Source organism: Lasiosphaeria miniovina, assembly GCF_030549165.1.
Source record: "Lasiosphaeria miniovina strain SMH2392-1A chromosome Unknown B0T26scaffold_3, whole genome shotgun sequence".
NCBI classification, from domain to species: domain Eukaryota; kingdom Fungi; phylum Ascomycota; class Sordariomycetes; order Sordariales; family Lasiosphaeriaceae; genus Lasiosphaeria; species Lasiosphaeria miniovina.
In genome coordinates this window covers 2752632-2771095 of record NW_026848222.1, presented here as the reverse complement: position 1 = coordinate 2771095, position 18464 = coordinate 2752632, and the positions used below count along the sequence as shown (strand labels likewise).

The 18464-nt window shown below is 56.1% G+C and overlaps 6 protein-coding genes across 6 annotated transcripts; 4 read left to right on the top strand and 2 right to left on the bottom strand.

Moving 5' to 3' along the window:
* The first annotated feature begins 1350 nt into the window (after positions 1-1350).
* On the top strand, positions 1351-3828 carry B0T26DRAFT_218597 (transcription factor steA). Its single transcript, XM_060433830.1, has 3 exons — positions 1351-1663; positions 1722-3306; positions 3378-3828. The coding sequence occupies exons 1-3, from the start codon at positions 1543-1545 to the stop codon at positions 3565-3567; spliced, it is 1896 nt and encodes a 631-aa protein (XP_060298348.1). The 5' UTR covers positions 1351-1542; the 3' UTR covers positions 3568-3828.
* Positions 3829-6499: 2671 nt separating this feature from the next.
* B0T26DRAFT_674129 (uncharacterized protein) lies at positions 6500-7685 on the bottom strand (the record flags this gene model as incomplete). Its single annotated transcript, XM_060439681.1, has 3 exons — positions 6500-7102; positions 7192-7292; positions 7361-7685. 3 exons carry the CDS (start codon positions 7683-7685, stop codon positions 6500-6502), a joined length of 1029 nt encoding a protein of 342 aa, XP_060298347.1.
* Positions 7686-8435: 750 nt separating this feature from the next.
* On the top strand, positions 8436-9338 carry B0T26DRAFT_642521 (uncharacterized protein; the record flags this gene model as incomplete). The annotated part of the gene is made up of 2 exons (XM_060437449.1): positions 8436-8922; positions 9037-9338. 2 exons carry the CDS (start codon positions 8436-8438, stop codon positions 9336-9338), a joined length of 789 nt encoding a protein of 262 aa, XP_060298346.1.
* A 955-nt stretch (positions 9339-10293) lies between these two features.
* Positions 10294-14847, bottom strand: B0T26DRAFT_749824 (cell division protein anillin-domain-containing protein; the record flags this gene model as incomplete). Its single annotated transcript, XM_060445155.1, has 6 exons — positions 10294-10770; positions 10831-11558; positions 11614-11965; positions 12098-14527; positions 14594-14731; positions 14830-14847. 6 exons carry the CDS (start codon positions 14845-14847, stop codon positions 10294-10296), a joined length of 4143 nt encoding a protein of 1380 aa, XP_060298345.1.
* A 946-nt stretch (positions 14848-15793) lies between these two features.
* On the top strand, positions 15794-16763 carry B0T26DRAFT_218475 (uncharacterized protein). The gene has a single exon (XM_060433829.1). It carries the CDS (start codon positions 15905-15907, stop codon positions 16451-16453), a length of 549 nt encoding a protein of 182 aa, XP_060298344.1. The 5' UTR covers positions 15794-15904; the 3' UTR covers positions 16454-16763.
* On the top strand, positions 16719-18265 carry B0T26DRAFT_674126 (pyridine nucleotide-disulfide oxidoreductase-domain-containing protein; the record flags this gene model as incomplete). The annotated part of the gene is made up of 2 exons (XM_060439680.1): positions 16719-16722; positions 16782-18265. 2 exons carry the CDS (start codon positions 16719-16721, stop codon positions 18263-18265), a joined length of 1488 nt encoding a protein of 495 aa, XP_060298343.1.
* Positions 18266-18464: the final 199 nt, after the last annotated feature.

Genomic DNA, 18464 nt, shown 5'->3' with positions numbered 1-18464 from the left:
TTACCCTGGCCCAATTCCTGGCAGCTTGACCGAGAGCCAGCAAGGGCCGGCCTATCAGCGCGTGGCTTTGAAGGGCGCCCCTCCATGGTGCGTCTGCTAGAGGCACACCCCACTCGGCTGGATAGCGACGCATCGTTGCTTTCGCGGTAGCCGCTCCCGAGCGCTGACTGGCAGTGAGTGGGACAGCGAGAAAAGGTACTCCCGTGCTCGCTCTTGGGGCGGGCAGTTGGGCAGTGGGGTGGTGTGTGTGTGCGCCCTCGCTGTGGTGGTGGTGGGTAACCACCACCTACGGGATCCCGCCCATGCCCCTTCCCTTCCTGGATTGTCCGCTCGCTCATAAGAAATTCCCACCCAGGGCCCCCGCTAGTTAAACTGCAAGCTGCCCGCCATTGGCACTTGGGCCCGTACCACGGTGCATATTTTAGCACTTTCCTGCTTCTGCACCATTGGCAGGCGTCGCACCCTGGGCCCAAGCGAGCGAAATCATTAAACCCCAGGCTCGCCCGCTCCCCCTCGCCCCGGCCCTCCTCTTGAGATTCTTTTCTCAAGACTCTTCTTCGTCCTCCCTCTTTTTCCCCTTCTCAGTTTGTGTCGCAGGAGGACCGATCTGCCTTCTCCACAACGCCGCGTGCTGTGTGCTTTTCTCCCACACCGCACCCCTAGGCATTTGCCATTTGCTCTCCCTCGTCGTCCATCTTGACATCCCGCGGGACCCTAGAGGTAATCATCGCATCGCCCTTCCCGCCGTGGGACTGCGCTCACATTGACACCTCAGACATCTCACGTCGCAGCCTCTGTCCATCACTGCGCAGCACCCCGTCGACCGCCAGAACGTTGCGCCTGTTTGATAGCCACTGCCACTGGGGAATCGTGTTGATTGGTTTCGTTTCGTTCTGACAAAAGCTTTAATCCCATTCACCCATTGTTTCCCTCGCCGTTGCCCTCCGCTTTGGCCCGGCAGCGCACGGCACCGGCATCCGCATTCTCTTACCAGCCCAGCCAGATAAGGTGCTTGCATCTATCTGTTGGTGTGCATTGTCGACGTCGGTAAAGACTGCGTGCTTGTTCGCGCCGTCCCAACTAGCAAACACCCCCTTCTGTCGATTGCTGCACCTGGTCGGTCCTCGCACAAGCGGGTCACAATCCCCCCCAATCATTCGCTTGTGGCAATTGCCTCGACTGTTGCGCCAAATTTCCTATCTCTAACGGGCTGGCCTCGATTAAAAAGAAAACCAAAACACTTAAAAGCACCACTTCTCCATAGGCAGCGCCTCTAACCCACACGTCTCCAATCGCCGACGTTGCGACGATCGTTTTCTTTTCGTATCAATCAACCTTGGAAGGTTTTATTTCGAGCCCTGCTGGTCACGCTACATTACGCCTGTCGCATCAACTGTGTTGAATCCCCCGTCCACCTCAGCTCTGTCGCCCTCAATCCTTGCTTGCGCAGGCAATTGCGACCTTGTTCGATTTGGCTCGACACGGCGCGACCAAAGTTGACGTCCTTCGTCCTCAACCCTCCAGCAGTTGCGGCTGCTCATAATGTACCCGCAGCACGCAGCCATGGCCGCACAGCAGAAACCCGAGACCTTCATGCTGAGCAGTGAAGCTCAGCAAGCCCTCCCCCACGATGCTCAGGTAGCTCTGCAGCAAGTGGACAATCGTAAGCCGCACCTAATGGCAGTTGCGCGGGTGGGCGCACTAGCTAATATTGCCTCTAGTCAAGTACTTTCTCATCTCAGCCCCCGTGGACTGGCAACCGGACCAGTACATTCGGCGGTTTCTCCTTCCCACGGGCGAATATGTTTCTTGTGTTCTATGGAACACCCTTTTCCACATCTCGGGTACGGATATTGTACGGTGTCTTTCCTTCCGCTTCCAGGCATTTGGGCGCCCAGTCAAAAACTCGAAAAAGTTCGAAGAGGGCATATTCTCGGATTTGCGAAATCTTAAATCGGGCACCGATGCTTCCCTCGAAGAACCCAAAAGCCCGTTCTTGGATTTCCTCTACAAGAACAACTGCATCCGGACGCAGAAGAAGCAGAAGGTGTTTTACTGGTACAGCGTACCGCACGACAGACTTTTCCTCGACGCCCTCGAGCGAGACCTGAAGAGGGAGAAGATGGGCCAGGAGGCCACGACTGTCGCTGTCAGCGAGCCAGCTCTGTCCTTCCAATACGACTCGTCCCAGTCCCTGTATGAGCAGCTCACCAAGGCCCAGCAGGCCAATTCTTCGTCCTTCAACCCTCAGCGCGTTTCTTTTTCTCAGAGCCAGTCCACGTCACCCGTGTTGCGAGCGATCGACTCGATGCCTCCTCCGCAAATGATTCCCCAGTCAATGGCCCCTTTACCGGATGGGCTAGACGCCATGGTCCCCTACGGAGCGATGACGATGGCGCCAACGATGCCCCAGCAAGTGAAGCGAGAACCTGATTACGGGCGGGTGCAGTACAACCAAAACGGTGTCCCAATAACGCAAGCACATCAACGCCATGCTTCGATGCCCGTCTATGGCTTGGAGTACTCGCCTGCCCCGTCCTTTTCGTCGTCCCACTACGAAGACTACAGCCAGAGGGGAATCTCATTCGAGCCACTGACACCTCCCCAACAAGCGCTTGGCATGGCGGCCGAGCCTGCATATATCGCCAATGAAGAGACGGGCTTGTACACCGCAATTCCCGACCACATGAATGGTGTTGGTGGCCTTAACGGCATGATTCAGCTCCCACCGTCCAACCTGGCTGGCCCTACTTTCTCCCGCGGATATGGGTCCAACAACGTATACTCTGTGATTGAAGGGTCACCGACGTACAAGCAGAGGAGGAGGCGCTCGTCCATCCCTCCGGCGGTGTCGGCCACGGCTGCGGCTATCGCCAACGCCACCCAGGCCCACCGGCCCTCGGAGCTGCGGAGGTCCGTTTCAGCCTCTGTCGGCCCTGTGGCTGAAGGCGACGAGTCGGACAATTCGCCACCTGGACTAACATACAGCAATTCGGGCATGTCACTCACAAGCCAACAGCACAAGGAGATACTCGAGCTCTCACGACACGGTACCCCATTGTCGACGGTTGAAGGCAGCCCGGCGCTCAACCCAATGGCGCTACAACAACAAGACTTCGCCCACATGGGTGCTGACGAATTAGGTCCCTTGGCCGAGCAACGCCAAATGATGGCTGGTGGTAGCGGCGTGGTACGCAGAGCACGCTCAGCCACCGTCATGGAACTCGGGCCCTACCCTCAAAAGTCCCACTCATGCCCTATCCCTACATGCGGCCGTCTCTTCAAGCGCCTCGAGCACCTGAAGCGGTAAGACTGGAGATCATTTCATTTGTCATTACATACAAACCTCCTGCCGTGTATCTGACTAAAACTTCCAGACATGTGAGAACACATACACAAGAAAGACCCTACATCTGCCCTCATTGTAGCAAGGCATTCTCCAGATCAGACAACCTAGCACAGTATGCCCCCATCTTTTCCTTGATGTATTCTTTTCTTTTGTCAACCCAAAATAATCCTGCATGTTGCGCGCGCGGCATGTCAGCAATGGAGCAAACTATCGTCTAAATAAACAGCACGCTACATATTCACCACACAGCAGCAGCATTGCACAACATTCCATGCCAGCCCAAGGATCATGATTCACATGGAGCAGGCACTGACAAATTACTCTGTAGGCATAAGCGGACCCACGACCGTGGCGATGGTGTCGAGGGCGGTTTCAACCTATCGGGCGAGGATGACGAGGAGTACTCTGGGGAAGACCAGCTCGGCTCCTTCGAGGAAGCGTCCCCGATATCCGAGAACGGTTACGTCCCCGCGTCGTTGAACTCTACCGTAAATGGCACGACCCCAACGTCCGCCAACGGAATAAGCCCAACAACGAGCATAGCTCAAGCGCATTCGTACAACAGTCTCCAGACTCTGAGCATGCCGATGACGATTAGCCAACCCCAGGCTATCAACGCCGGCGGCCTGATGTGAATCTGACCAAACCCTCTTCTTTCTATTCTATTGGTCGACTCATGCACATTTTGTGGGATATCATGTATATTTTTGCAGCGAGCTTTTTCTCAGTAGTTTGCGGTTTAATATGGGGACGGAGGTTTTGGAAACCTGGTTTCGGTCTCTGATCTCATCCAGAAAAGGCGGGAGTTTTCAGATTTGGGCCATCTAGTGGACGCCAAAAGGGACATTTTCTTGACAGTCTCGCCAGTTACCCTTTTTTTCTTATCATTTTCTTTCTGGCTTCGTCGCTTTTTCATGACGAGTTTTGGGACACTGCACTTGCACGGTACAAACCAAAGATGCATCACCATAGACACGGACACCGAGGGGCTTTTGTGCCTGGGCGTTCTGCATTTCAGCGCGTCATGGTTTTTTCGCGCTCGCGATACACGGACGTGGATCATGAGGAGGAAGATGCACAAGATGTTGTATATATAGCTTGGCTTCTTCCTGTGAGACATCTGACAGAAGACCAAAGACGAAGATACCATTGAACGAGTTGAGGAATTTACGAGGATTATACCAACTTTTTTATTACAAAAATATGCCATTCTATATACTTGGTGATCACATACTTTGCCGGCCGGTGACCTGACGTCCATTCAACCTTTTCGTGGGTACGGTTTTGTGGCTTCGGATCTCCAATGATCGGCGGCAGATCTCTCGATCGATGCCCGTTAGTTCTCCCTGTCCATGGCCATCCTGTTTACGGGTGGCACAACAGATTTTTAAGCATAACGCCGTGCTACGCCTAGTCGGTCCCTCTGTCCTTTCAACATAGGTGGTCAGTCAGCCTTGTTCTCGACAAGTGCGAATCTCCTCGCTCGTCCAGCACGCCATGTAGCCCTTCCTCTGGTTGCCCAGAGTTAAAAAATGTATGATATGTACGGTACGTATGTGCTGGTGGCCTGGCCGTGTGGCCGTGGCCGTGACCCGGCCGCCCGCCCGCCACACATCTGTCCTCTTCTTGTTTTGTTTTCCTCCCCCTCCCTCCGGGGGTGGCTTCGGCCGGTCCCGGTCCCCGGACCACGTCTTTGGACCTTGACCTTGTACCTTAAGCCTGGAACTGAAACGCCGCGGGCTGGTCGTGGGCATTCTGTCGCTGTCCGCCTGCCCGCCTGCCTGCCCGCCTGCCCGCCTGACCGCCTGCCCACCCCCTTGGTTGCTGGTTCCCCTGGGTGCTGCGACAGTAAGGGGGTGATGTGTGTGCATATGGCCCATCTGTCTTGGGGGCATTTTGTTTGTTTGTGATGGGAAGGGATGGATGGATGGGGAATGTGCAAGTGTGGTGGTGCGTGCCGTGTCTCCCCGACCTTTTTTCAGCCTTCTTTTTCTTACTCTTACTCTGTCTTTGTTTCAGACTAGGCCAAGTGCCATATGGACATGGTGTTCTTGTTCATGCGCGCGCGTGTGTGTGTATGTATGTATGTTTTGAGTGTATGTATGTTTTGAGTGTATCTATATGTACATTATCGGACCAAAACTAGCCTGCTGCTGTTGTGGGTTTGTTTGACCAGTCACACTCAGTCACTCACTCAGAAGTGGTGGCGACAGGAACATGAGGTAAGCCCAGCTTAGCAGATAGGTAAAGGACGCCTTCATCCCAATTCATTCATTGGCGGGGGCCGTTGGTCTTGTAAGCTAACTGGCTTTATGAACATGACTGATCGAGAGAAACTGCTGTTGCGTTGTCATCCAGAGGTCTCAGGGGCAGAGGAGTAACATGGCCATTCGCAAACTCCTCGCCGGTGCCTCAAGTGTGCCGAAGTCCGCACGCGCAGTTATGTTAAGGTGCACATGGCCAAGCAACCAAAAAGCGCTAGAGAAGGCCAGCAAGTTCGCGCCGACGAATTGATTTGCTGTTACATAAAGTATAGCAGAGCCGCCAAGATGCCAACCAGCCAGCCAACCGGGACACACAGGATTGACAGCAAAAAGGGCAATGAATGGTTGTGCTGCCCCAGCCAAGTCTCTAAAATTAGACCAACAACCACAACAGCCACGCCTCGTCATGATGCAGCAGTGTTATTGGGGCAGTTGCAAGAGCGTACAAGGACGAATGGTAGCATCCTGTCTTGGTGGTTCAGTTGCGGCTTGGACACTTTCCTCGGAGATAAATGAATAACGTTACTTTCGCACGCAGGCCGACAAAAATGGATGTCCGGGGAAGCGAAGGGTGGGATATACTTCGGTGGCGCAGTTAAAGATCCCCTGGTCTCTCTGGGCACCCCAAGGCATAGATGAGGCGAGGATCTAGTCCTCACCTCCTCTCCGCACCGGTCCCATAGGCAGGGAGGGAAAGGGCCCGGCCAGGAACCACGATGCCACCTCGATGGGTTGGATGGGAACCATCTACTCCATGTGGCAATCTGATTATCAGATGCGCGGAATTCCCAACCTGGAGTGTGCAGGGCTCTGTTGGTTTCTTGCAGGATAGCAACCATGCTGCAGAGTTTCTTCGGCAGGTCAACTGTAGGCATGGACGGCATCATCACTTCCGTCTGCCACGGCTCTTCTTATCTCGCCCTTTCTTCTCCCCCGACGCGGCGATGGCCTGGGCCTCGCGGGCGCTAATGCGCAGCTCAGCACCGCGCATCCTGCCGATACCTGGCATGTCGACAGGTCTTTCAGAGGAGCGCTTCTTTCTCTTGGCTGGCTTCGCGCCGGGGCCGTTCTTGGACTCGCGCTCTAAAATGATGCCGTTCTCCTTGGCCTCGCGGCGACGCTTCGCCTCGCGAGAAATGGCGGCGGTGGAGATGCCCTTGCGCATGCCCATGGGCATCTTGGATTGGGTGAGCATGCTCTCCTTAGCCCCGAGGGCCTGCACACGCAGCTCGGTGGTGATGCGGCGAGTGCGGCCCGCCGCAAACGACTTTGTGTTGGCGGCGCTAGAGGCAGCCGTGCTAGATAAATAGTGGGAGGCATTTCCACCCGCCGCAGAGAGGATGTGGGACTCTGTTATCAGACGTTGAAGAGCTAGATCGTTGGCAAGAAAAGCTGCGCTATCCTCCGCTTGGTCGTTTGCGGCATCCTTTTTGGAATTAGAAGCTTTTTGCGCCGCATCGGCGGTTGGTTGGCTAGGGGGCCGGGAGGACTGTGCACAAGTTAGCTGACCTGTCCGATGGAAGTAAGGCAGCCATTGGAATAAGGGTTTGTCCGAAGTGGAGGGGGGGTGAAGCTCACCAAGTAAGCCTTTAGTTCTCGCTTCGACATTGTGGATGTCACGGTGGGTTGGGAGGATGTATGGTCGACCACCTCGACATGGGCACCGCCTTGGAGGAAATCTTTTGAATTTGTCAGTCTGTTGTTTAGTAGTCCTGGTTCGGCGGGAAGGCCGTGCCGGTTAGCATACCACCGTCATCGGCATGGTTGTCGCCGTCGTCTTGTTCGTCTTCATCTGATGAAACGCCTCCCCATTCCGAATCTGAGAGGTCAGAGTCGGTCTCTTGGTCATTCTCGTCATAACCATCGCCGTCCTGACCGTGGCGTGCGAGCCCAGAGGAGGCGGTCGCCTTCGGTGGTGTTGGGGCGCGGGCGGCGGGGGGAAGTGGCCTGAAACGAGCCTCAAAGTGCCGCTGCAGGACGGCCTGGGCACCCGAGAGACCCGATGTTGACAGATGCCCCGAATCAGCCTCGGCTGACCTCGATTTGCGCTTCCCGAGGGTGCTCGATGACATGGTCGTGATCATTACAATTGCCGTGGTGTGGTGGTGCACAGCCGGGTTGTTGTTGGTGCAACTGCTAGAGGACTCGGATGCGAGTTGAGGCGTAGAAAAAAACGTTATCTTATCGTGCCTCTTTGCAGGAGGTAGTTATGTAGGTAGTGGGGTCTCGGAGAGTTGGCAAAGGCTGTGTGACAGAGTTAGTTTTTGCTTAGCGCTAGTCTATGGAATAAGGAATTGCACCTCGTAAATTTCTATATAGCTGCTGATTGTCGTACAGACTAGAGTAACCTGGAGTCTACCAAGTGCGGATACGATGGAATAGATAGGGTCTTACCTATCCGTCGGGTCATAGGTTGGCACTTAATCGGCCGGGCCGCGCAGCGGCGTGCAGAAGGGCCCCGACGGGGGGGACCTACTAACACACCCGAGGTGCGCGGTAGGAACGATCGGGGTTCTAAGGTCCCTACCGTAGATAATCTTTAGGTAGGTGGGGAGAGGAGAGATCCACTGCCTGTCTAGGTAACAGTGGATGTTGGTTGGATCTAGTGTCCCGGTGGATGCTGCTTATTAGGTGTTGGTGTGCTGTGCTCTCCATGTTCTGTTGGCAATGGGTCTCCAAGCTTGACTCGGAGGTCAAGCCAACGAGCCGCTCGCTTGTCCGTGCCGCTGCCGCTGTCGACATCGGGCATTTTGTCGCCTCACCCCACCGCACTAGGTACGGAGAGTAGTAGCACAGGATCGCGGATAGATTATTGATCGAAAATGACTCGGTTCCGGCCGTGCATCGATCTGCACGCGGGAGAGGTCAAGCAGATTGTGGGGGGCACGCTCGACAGCAAGACGACGGCCCTGCAGACCAACTTCGTCTCGCCGCATCCTCCCGCCCACTTTGCCCGCCTGTACCGCGAGAATGCCTTAGTCGACGCCCACGTCATCAAGCTCGGCCCCGGCAACGACGACGTTGCCCGCGCGGCCCTCCGAGAATGGCCCGACCACTTGCAGATCGGCGGCGGCATCAACGACACCAATGCCAGGGAGTGGATCGACGCCGGCGCCTACAAGGTCATCATCACCTCGTTTCTCTTCCCCGCCGGCATTTTTAGCCAGCCCCGGCTCGATGCCGTGCTGGCCGCCCTCGACGGCGACTGCTCCAGGCTGGTCATTGACCTAAGCTGCCGCCGCCGCGGCGGCACGTGGTTCGTCGCCATGGACAAATGGCAGACCATTACCGACATGGAAGTGAGCGAGGGTGAGTCTGTCCCAGCCCCTATTTCCATTCCTACCTATTCTCGATATTTCTGCTTCCGCTTCTACCACCACCACCACCTCTTCCTCCTAACCCTTCCCACCCCCACCCCCCTAGAATCCATCAAGCGTTTAGAGCCGTACTGCTCCGAGTTCCTTATCCACGCCGCCGACAATGAGGGCCTGCAGCGTGGCATCGACGAGCAGCTCGTCGAGCGCCTGGCCGCGTGGTGCACCATCCCCGTGACCTACGCTGGCGGTGGCCGCAACCTGGATGACCTCGAGACGGTGAAGCGCCTGAGCGGCGGCAAGGTCGACCTAACGATTGGCAGCGCCCTGGACTGCTTCGGCGGCAGTGGCGTGACCTTGGCCGAGTGCGTCAAGTGGAATAACAACCAGGAGCAAGGAAAGCCCACCTAGATAGACAATATATTCTTACCATTTGTCATTCGATGCTTGAATTTGAACCTTGCCCCTTTCCTCAGCCATGTTTCGAAAACAAACGGCAGCTTTCCTCAGCCATGTTCGAAAACAAACGGCAGCTCTCGCTCCTCTTTTCACAAAAGAGAAAAGTCACCACCACCAGGCCGAAGAACGGGTTCGACACGGACCGAAAATACGAGGTCCAACGATATATCCCGTACAGCAAGCGGACCAGGCCCACGACAACACTAAAGGCACCTATGTAGCCAGACGAGATGAGCAAGTTAATTATTGGGTGACGAAAAGAGGTAATGGTATGGTATTAAGGCCCAGCCGTAAAGTACGAGCATGCGTAATAAGTGGCAAGTAGGCTAGGAGGTATAAGACGAACTATAAACCCTAACAAAAAGAATAACCCGAAAAAAGAGACTATTCTTAATAGAAGGGGGTGGGCAAGAAACGAACAAGGCGAAAGATGAAGAAATGACAACAATTTACAATAGCCCAGGGTAGGACGTGATGATGACGAGCGGCGTGAGGGAATGAAGGAGAAGTGGAAGAAAACAAGGAGAAAAAGGAATCCTGATTTTTCATACGCCATATTATTGTCGTACGTGTAATTGCTTCTTTTCTCTCTCTCTCTCTCTTCCCAACGGGGCAGGGATAGGGGGTATTGTATGTGCCCTCCGCCGTTCATCATCATACCCAACCCCAAACACGAAAAGCCCGCAATAATAAACAAACAAAACCAGTCAGCTCCTCTGCCATCCCCCCTGTCATCCCATCGTATACATGTGTGTGTGTGAGTATGAGCGTCTCAAAGAAAAACACCCCGTCCGTCCGGGACAGACGGTCGTGGCCAGGTGAAAATAGTCATCTCACACAAAAGAAAGGAAGTTGCCGGTCGGTCCATGGACCTGGCATACCCAGATCGCGGAGCTCAGCTCCGGTCTCAAAGGTACATGCTCTTGGTGCGCGAGTGGACCCTCCGGCCCTCGACCCGACGACGGAGCGTCTCCTCTCGCTTAAGGACGAGCTCGCACCACTTGCCTTTCGCACGCGACGTCGCAGCGTCGTCGTCGAGTCCAGAGCCGCTGCCAAGGCTGTCGCGGCCGATGATCTCGGAAAGAACCTTCATCCAGCCGTCCTTATCCTGGGTGCTGTCGGCATAAAAGTCAATGACTTCGCCGTTGTTGAACCGGATCCGGAAGCCCTCTTCCACGAACATGTAGCCCTCCTCTTCCTCGGCAAAACCGGAGCGGCGACGCTTGCCACCCTTGCCCAGCGTCTCCTTCTCCAACAGCGCCCGCCGGTCGTCAATCAACCTTTTGGCGTTGGCCAAGTTGATGGTGGCGCGCGGCTGCCGAGTCGCCTCGTGGTACGCAGTCAGCTTGGTTCCCACGAGCTTAAAGTAGCGACGGCGCCAGTACTATGTGATAGTTAGCAACACGTGATTTCTCAGAGACAGGCAAATGCATCTGGTGCTTACCGGGCAGTCGCCGCCCTGTTGGCTAAGAGGTCCCTCCCAGTTACGAGATAGGCGCTCCTCGGCCACCTTCATCTCTCGGATGCACGAGTTCATGCTCTTGGGCATGTCGTCGTCAGTAGATCCCTTGGGACGGGGCACAAAGAGCAGCTGGAGCTCCAGCTTTCCGATCTTGTAAGGCGCGCGGCGGACCACTGCAGTGTTTCCGCGCTTGCTCTTGACGCTCGAGGCGAAGCCAGCCTCCTCGGTTGCCCACTCATTGAAGGCGGCAACCTCGACCAGGTACGGTCTCCCAAAGCACTTCGTCTCGTGCTCCTTGAGGCACACGTAAGACCGAGCAAAACTGCCGTCCCCAGCAGCGAGTGGCGACAGCAGGTCCCAGGCAGTGGGCTGTGTATTCATCTGCCTGGCCTGGGCCTCGCGTTGTTGCTGTGCTTGGCGTTCCTCCTCTTCTCTGTGACGCAGCTCCATCTCCTTGCGCTTCCTCGGAGACGCAAACACTCTGCTGAAGGTTGACGTCTTTGGTTTGCTGATCTTAATAGGAGCTGGCGCAACCTTTTTAGGGGCCGGCTTTTCCAGTTTTACGTTCAACGTCAGCTGGAACTCCAAGTCGTTTGGCACGACCAACTCAAATTCTTGCCCGATAGGCGCATTTCTTGCCAGCTCCATCCAGGCCGTCGTAACACAATGGACTCCGTTGTCAAGTGTCAGGCTGAACCAAGTCCGTTCGTCTGTTTCTCTGGTAAGCAAAATGTCAAATATGCCTGCGTCTCATGGTTCGCTTACTCTTTGGAATAGGCAAATCCAAATCTTTGACACCCATCACCTTGACAAATAGCCGGCCTCTCTCACCGCTATCCACAGTGGCCATCTCTGCGGCAATCTCTTCCTCGTTGAGTGTGTTCATTGCCACGGCGTTGCTTTCCTGGCCAGGCAATGGGGGAACGGGACCGGTGGCGGCGTGTCTCTTCCTAACGCTCCGCGCTCTTGGTTGGCCGTTCCAAGGCTCGACTGTCCATGACTGAGGACGGGTCTGTTTAACAGGCGAGTTTCCGGCCGACCGGCAAGAACGAAACTCGTCAGACTCCTTGTCGCTCGCAGCAACAAGCTTGGTGTTTTGGCGCATGAGGTATCCGCGCTGTTTGCGGGTAGTGATGTTAGTGTCTGGGGCTGGAAGTGTGGTCTTGCCTTGATCTGCAGACGCTTGCCCGCCAGATTCAATACTACGGTTATTACTATTATGGAGTGAAGGAAACAGGTGGAAAGCAACCTTTTGTGCCTCAATAACCCTGTCAAAGTCCTTATCAAGACTAAGGCCGAGATCAAGATCTAGCGTTAGACTGCGCTTCTTGAAGCTCGGGTGGCGGTCTAGGAAGTCATCGCCGGTAGACTCGGAGAAGTCGACCTCCATATCTCTCGACAAGCGACTACGGTGGCGCTCCGGAATCGGGGGCACAGGGACCTCGCGGCTGACATGGCGGCGGGCCTCGCGCATAGCCATGATGTCGGATGGTGTTGCCGAAGGTCGAGTCTTGAGCTTGGAGCCCGACGCCGACTTGATGGTTGCCAGCTGCTCCGGAATCGCGGGCGAGGCTCGGGCTTCTTCTTCTTCGCTATCAGATACAGGGTGGTGAATGACAGACTCGGGAGTGCTGGGCTCGTCGTACTCGTCCTCTGGCTCGCCCCATCCAGACCCATCATACTCAGGCTTGGAAAGAGAGCCAGCCAGTGGTCGTTCAGGCGTCGATGGGCGTTGCATGTATGTCTGCGCATCGGCCATCTTGTGCTTCTCGGGCTCGCCAGTCTGTGTGGGTTCCTCTGTGGGTTTGGGCAACATGTAGGACTCAAAGCTCTTCGAGAAGTCATTCTCTTTGTTTTCCTCTGGCAGCTGGAGCGTCTCAGAGACGTCTGGCCCTACCAGGGGCTCGGGAACATCATTCGCCGGGCTTCCCGCCCGCGGAGTGGAGGCCTGGTCGTCCTCTGCTGCATCTTGGCTCATAGTGCTGGGCAGTTCATCGGCAGAATACTGGCTCTCGCTGTCGTCTTCAAGGCGCTCCTTTTCAGAAGCATTCACGCCGTGATTGTTCCGTTCATAAAGTTCATCATCCGGAGTCTCGGAGTTCCGGTACATATCAGTAATCGAATCGACATCATAGTCCTTATCGTGGTCTCGGTTGATAATAACACTGCCCTCTTCATCCTCTTCGTCGACATCATCTAGCATAGAATCCTCGGTGCTAGGGATTGGGACGTCAGGATCGTAGTGGAAAGGACGCTCTGGAGAAGAACTCGGAGCTGGCGAGGAAAAGTTGTAGTCCGACTCGCGCTCAAAGAGCTTGTTGCCATTGACGCGACGCATAATTGATTCACGCGAAATACGTGGAGGCAGTTGGTACTCTTCGAGGCCCGAGATATCGCCAATGGTGTCGTCTTCCTCGTCAGCGGGCTGCGCGCTAGGGCTTCTAGTATCGCGCTCGGGGGTCTGACTCTCGGTACGGTCACGGGCACCGGCGCGTCGCATGCGACGCTCGCGCTGCTGCTCAGCCGCCGTCTTGCCATCGTCTGAAAGCATCATAAGCCTCAGGCGCTCTTCCAAGGGCATTCTGGTGTTGCCAATGTTCTGCATCTCTGACTTGGTGGTGGCAGCCGGCGGTGGCGAGGGGAGGCTCCTATGCGCCCCAAGCATACGTTCAGCGGTAGCAGAGAGCCCGTTGGAAGAAGTCGAGTGGCTCCTCGCCAGCTGGCCAGGGAGTGGTGGCAAGGGCCTGTGCTCGCCGTTGGAGTTGGTCGAGTCAGTGCGGTTGTGCTGTGGCCTTGCCGTCGCTGGCGCATCTTCGGGCAGCGGGCTCTTCTCAAAGCGGTCGCTGGCGCCATCCTGTCTCCAGTCGTCAGGACCGACAACGGGAGTCTTGTCCGTGTCCTCGAGCGACGCATCAAAGCTGTCTTCGTTGTGACTATCCCCCTCGTGCATCACGTAATGCTCATCGTCGTCTTCGTCCTCCTCATTGGACTCGTAGCTGCCCTCCCTAGAGTTGCTACCGATGGAAGACAGATCTGGGGTGGCCAACTCATACTCGTTGACCTGGGGCGGTGCCGCGTCGAACGTGACGCTCTTGGCGTGGCGGTGGATGAACCTGCCTTCGGGCAAATCGTGCTCGTCGCCAGACGTGTCGGCGGACCAGCTCCCCGTCTCGGGATCGAAGCTGCTCTTGAATCGCGTTGTCGATAGCGATGACTTTATTGGTGATTCCTGGTCCTTGCTGGGTGTCGCTGGGCGCACGGGCGACGACATCGGGGGCGGCAGCGAGGTAGCAGCGGGGCTATAGATGGGGATGTTGGTTTTACTCTCGCTCCTGTGGTGTCCAAAGCCGCGCTGTTCTAAGCGCAGGCCACCGATGCCGGTGCCGCCGAAGGCATTGCCTTGGACCTTGGCCAGTGGGCGCTCGACTTGGGGGACCCTCGTGGGGTCGTATTCCTGCTTGTGCTCGAGCGCAAGAATGTTACTGTTCTTGACGCGCGATGCCTTCTGCAGACGCTCAATTGAGGAGCGTCGCGTCGGCGAGGGCGAGCCGGAGCGAGTACTGCCGTACAGGGTGTTTTCCGAGCTGAAGCCGCGATTCTGCCAGAAGAGGCGCGGCGAGGTGGTGCCGTCCATGGGCGACGGCTGGAAGGGAGATGAGTCTGGGTTCATTGACATTTTCTGGACGGAGTCGTCAGCGGGCTGGCGTTTAATGGGGGAAGCTCGCTGCGATGGTTGTCTTCTTACCTTTGTTGGCTGGTTCCAGCTGGGCGAATTGCGCCGATGCTCCATTGGCGATATCTCAGATAGCGGCCTGGGGATGGCACTCGCGGGCTTGGTTGGGGATGACATAGTGTTGCTCTTTGTCAGGCGCAGCGGATGAACCTGGATACGGCGCGCAATCGATGTCAGCAGCGAGCAGAGACGAGGATGTGAATTTGTAGCCCCAAATGAGGCTATGGGAAGTTGGGAGCGCGACGCACCGGGTCCTCCGATGCCATGCTCGGGCGCTGTTACTCTGTTTGGGAGCTTCAGACAGTCTTGCGATCCGCTACAAGGAGATCATAGCCGTCCCGTTTCGGCAATAGAGATTCTTATTTTTGGCGGCGGGTGGATGCGCAAGTGCTAGGTACTGCGCAGAACAAATTTGACGCAGCAGCTGGTCGGTGCAGGCAAGCCTTGGAAGGCAGGCGCGAACGACGCTGTGTTTTTTCTGGATTGTTTACTTCCAGTTTGACTGTGAGTGACTTGACCTCGATGTGATATCGATACGTTGGGGGAAAAGAAGGTACTGGCGCTATAAGCGAGTCTGATATTGGTGGATGGTGTATTTGGCAGGCCGTGGTCGAAAAAGACGGGAGGTTGATGAGGATGCCAGCGGCCGCGGGACGCTGGTGGTTGTGCTTGCTTGTTTAAGGCAGCGTCTCGCTTTGCGCTGCGCCCACTCTCGGTCCTGATTGGCCAGCCAGGGTAAACAAGAGTAGTGACCCCTCGTTCGCTCTTTTGTGCCGTTGCTGTAGCAACTTATACAATCTTGCAGCTGCGCCTGCCGTTCGCCTAACTCCTGCCGCAAAACTTAGAACCCCGCACCCCACCGACTGCTTCATCTGTTTGACACCCGGCCGTCTTTTCTACGCCAGCACCCGCTCCAATTGATTAATGTGCAACTGCAGGTGCTTTTTATCATCGAGGACCGGGAAACGCCCGTAAAAATTCCTTGTTCAGGACGGCTTTGCGCGTCTGCACCCTTTTGTCGAGTACGAAAGGTCTTCCATCGACCGCTCGACATCTGCACTTTGGGTAATCGGCGGACTACGGATAATTACCAGCCTTAAGGGTCTCAGCCACTGAGCTTGCGCTCTGCGGAGCTGGCTGATGAGCCGGACGGCACAAGACAGCGAGACAATGACAATCTGTACTTTCCAGAAATAGGTTCTCACTTGGAAGCAGCTCCCGCATGTCAGCAAAATGCCGTGCGATCAAGGAAGGAAATCCGGGTCGCAGTCCGTTCCCAACACCTGGGTATTGTCGGGTGGCATTTAGGTGTGGTTGCCTTCCATGTTTAAAACACTCATCTCATCCGGCGCCTTGCCTATCTGGGCTCTGTTACTTTCTTGTTGGTACAACGGATACAACTTTAAGGCTTGCAGCAAGGTACTACAACATTCAAATGCAAGGCACGGTAGTCCGTACGCTCGGCAGTGGTATAAAAGGAGCGTGTTTTGTTTTCTATCTCTCTCCCGTGTAACTACCTTACCTAGTACCTACCTAGTCTCGTTGGATGAAATAGCTAGGGATGTTATCTTGATGCGTGGTGCCTCGCCGATCGATCGTATCCATCGCGTGTCTGCATCGCGTCTGCGGCGTCCGGTGGATGGATGGATACGAAGTGCGGAGAAAGAAAAGCCGTTGCCAAGGCGGGCGGTTCTGAGCTCTCTGTCAGCTGGATGGATAACTTCCGAGCTGGGACAAGGGGGGCGCAAGACCAGTGTATTTTGGCGTATTCTCAGTGGTCAACTGAAGGTTGCCGGCAAGGATCGGGTCCGTCTCCGCAGCCCCGAGCATCCAGCCTCGATCCGGCATTCCGGATCATTGACGTGGATATGAGGTCGACTCCAACTCACTGCTTCGCTACCCTTGGCAGTATAAATTCAAAATAAATACAGGGCAAACAGCACACATTTAACGACAACTGTTGCTCGTCTGTATTGCCAGTATAGAGCCACAAGTCACTGCGAAAAGGGGAATGGCTCCCACCAAAACTTGGCCACTATTGCCATTTGCGAGGTCCCCCGTACGTTGCCTGACACCTCGTTCTCCTTTTCAGAGCCGTGTGTTAAGCTGTCGCTATAGTGTTCTTAGCACCAAGTCAATGGGTAAGCAAAAGCCGCTAGAATTGGAACTGTAGAGACCCTTTGCTTATAGAGTCTCACAGAAAGTAGCAAGAGCAAGAGCAAACACAAGAAAGAGCGAGTTGTGATCCTAGGCTCCGGCTGGGCAGGCTATGCTGTTGCTCGCACCCTTGACCCAGCCAAGTATGAGCGTGTCGTGGTGTCGCCGCGGTCCTACTTTGTCTTCACCCCGCTGCTAGCGTCCACCTCGGTCGGTACCCTCGAGTTCCGTACCATCTTGGAGCCCGTACGTCGTCTGCCTCAGGTGGATTTCTTCCAGGGCTGGGCCGACGATGTCGATTTCGATACCAAGATGGTCCGCGTCGAGGTCAACACCTCTAGCGACATGGGCAGCCAGACAGTCATCCCGCCGCCCCCGGGTCAGGCTACCGAGAACCCTTCCAAAAAGGGCGACGTCTTTGATCTCTCGTACGACAAGCTCGTCATAGCCTGTGGCTCCTACAGCCAAACCTTTGGCATCGAGGGGGTGCGGCAGCACGCCCACTTCCTCCGCGACATCGGCGACGCGCGACGCATCCGGCTCCGCGTGCTGTCGCTATTCGAGCTGTGCTCGTATCCGAGCGGCGCCGGCCTGCTCACCGACGACGACAAACGCACCCTGCTGCATTTTGCCATCGTAGGGGGCGGGCCCACGGGCATCGAGTTCGCCGCGGAGCTGCACGACCTTATCTACGACGACCTCGCCCGGCTCTACCCGGACCTCCTCCGCTTCGTGCGCATCGCGGTGTACGACGTCGCGCCCAAGGTTCTGCCCATGTTCGACCAGGCCCTGGCCAAGTACGCCATGGACACGTTTGCGCGCCACGGCATCGACGTCCGCACAGAACACCACCTGGAGCGGCTGCGGCCGGCAGACGGAGACCTCGGCAGCCGCCACGGCGCGCTGCGCATCAAGGTCAAGGAGCTCGGCGACGACGAGGTTGGTGCCGGCCTTGTGGTCTGGAGCACCGGCCTCATGCAGAACCCGCTGGTGGCGAAGCTGACCGGGAAGAAGCTGTCCGCCGCCGGCGGCACGGGGGAAGCCGGGCAGCGCTTGGCAACAGACGTTAGGACTGGAGGGCTCGTCACTGACGCATACCTGCGGGCGCGGACGACCTCGAGCGAAGGCAACGATTCAGCTGCTGGCGCTGGTGCCCCCCCGGCCGCCGCCGGCAGACTCTTGGAAGATGTCTTTGTAATCGGCGACTGCGCCATCCTCGAGAACGACCCGGCCCTCCCCAAGACGGCGCAGGTGGCATCCCAGCAAGCGATTCATCTCGCCAAGCGCCTGAACCGCGGCGACGTTTCCGGCAAACCGTTTGCCTTCCGCAACTGGGGCACGCTCACCTATCTAGGCAGCTGGAAGGCGATCCATCAGAGCTCGGCCGACGAGCTCAAGGGCTGGGTAGCCTGGGTCATCTGGCGAGGTGCTTATCTAACTAAGTCAATGTCGGTCAGGAACAAGATCCTGGTGCCTGTGTACTGGGCTATTTCTTGGCTCTTTGGTCGTGGCATTAGTCGCTTTTGACTGGGGGCGATTTAAAAGGGCACATTACGGTGCATGTATAACAAGAATTTGTATTAACACTCTATGTACTCACGGGGTTTTTTTGTGGTTGGTAATAGAAGGATAAACAAGGAACCAGAAAGGGGAGCACTCCCACAAAAGCTCGGGTTCCTTTTGCTCATTTGGGCCAGGTTAAAACGCATAGACGGGCTGTAAAGGC

Coding starts and splice junctions, on each gene's coding strand:
- B0T26DRAFT_218475 (XM_060433829.1), top strand. CDS start 15,905: ATGTTTAAAACACTCATCTCATCCGGCGCCTTGCCTATCTGGGCTCTG.
- B0T26DRAFT_218597 (XM_060433830.1), top strand. CDS start 1,543: ATGTACCCGCAGCACGCAGCCATGGCCGCACAGCAGAAACCCGAGACC. Junction 1,664..1,721: donor TCTGCAGCAAGTGGACAATC/GTAAGCCGCACC, acceptor TATTGCCTCTAG/TCAAGTACTTTCTCATCTCA. Junction 3,307..3,377: donor CGCCTCGAGCACCTGAAGCG/GTAAGACTGGAG, acceptor TAAAACTTCCAG/ACATGTGAGAACACATACAC.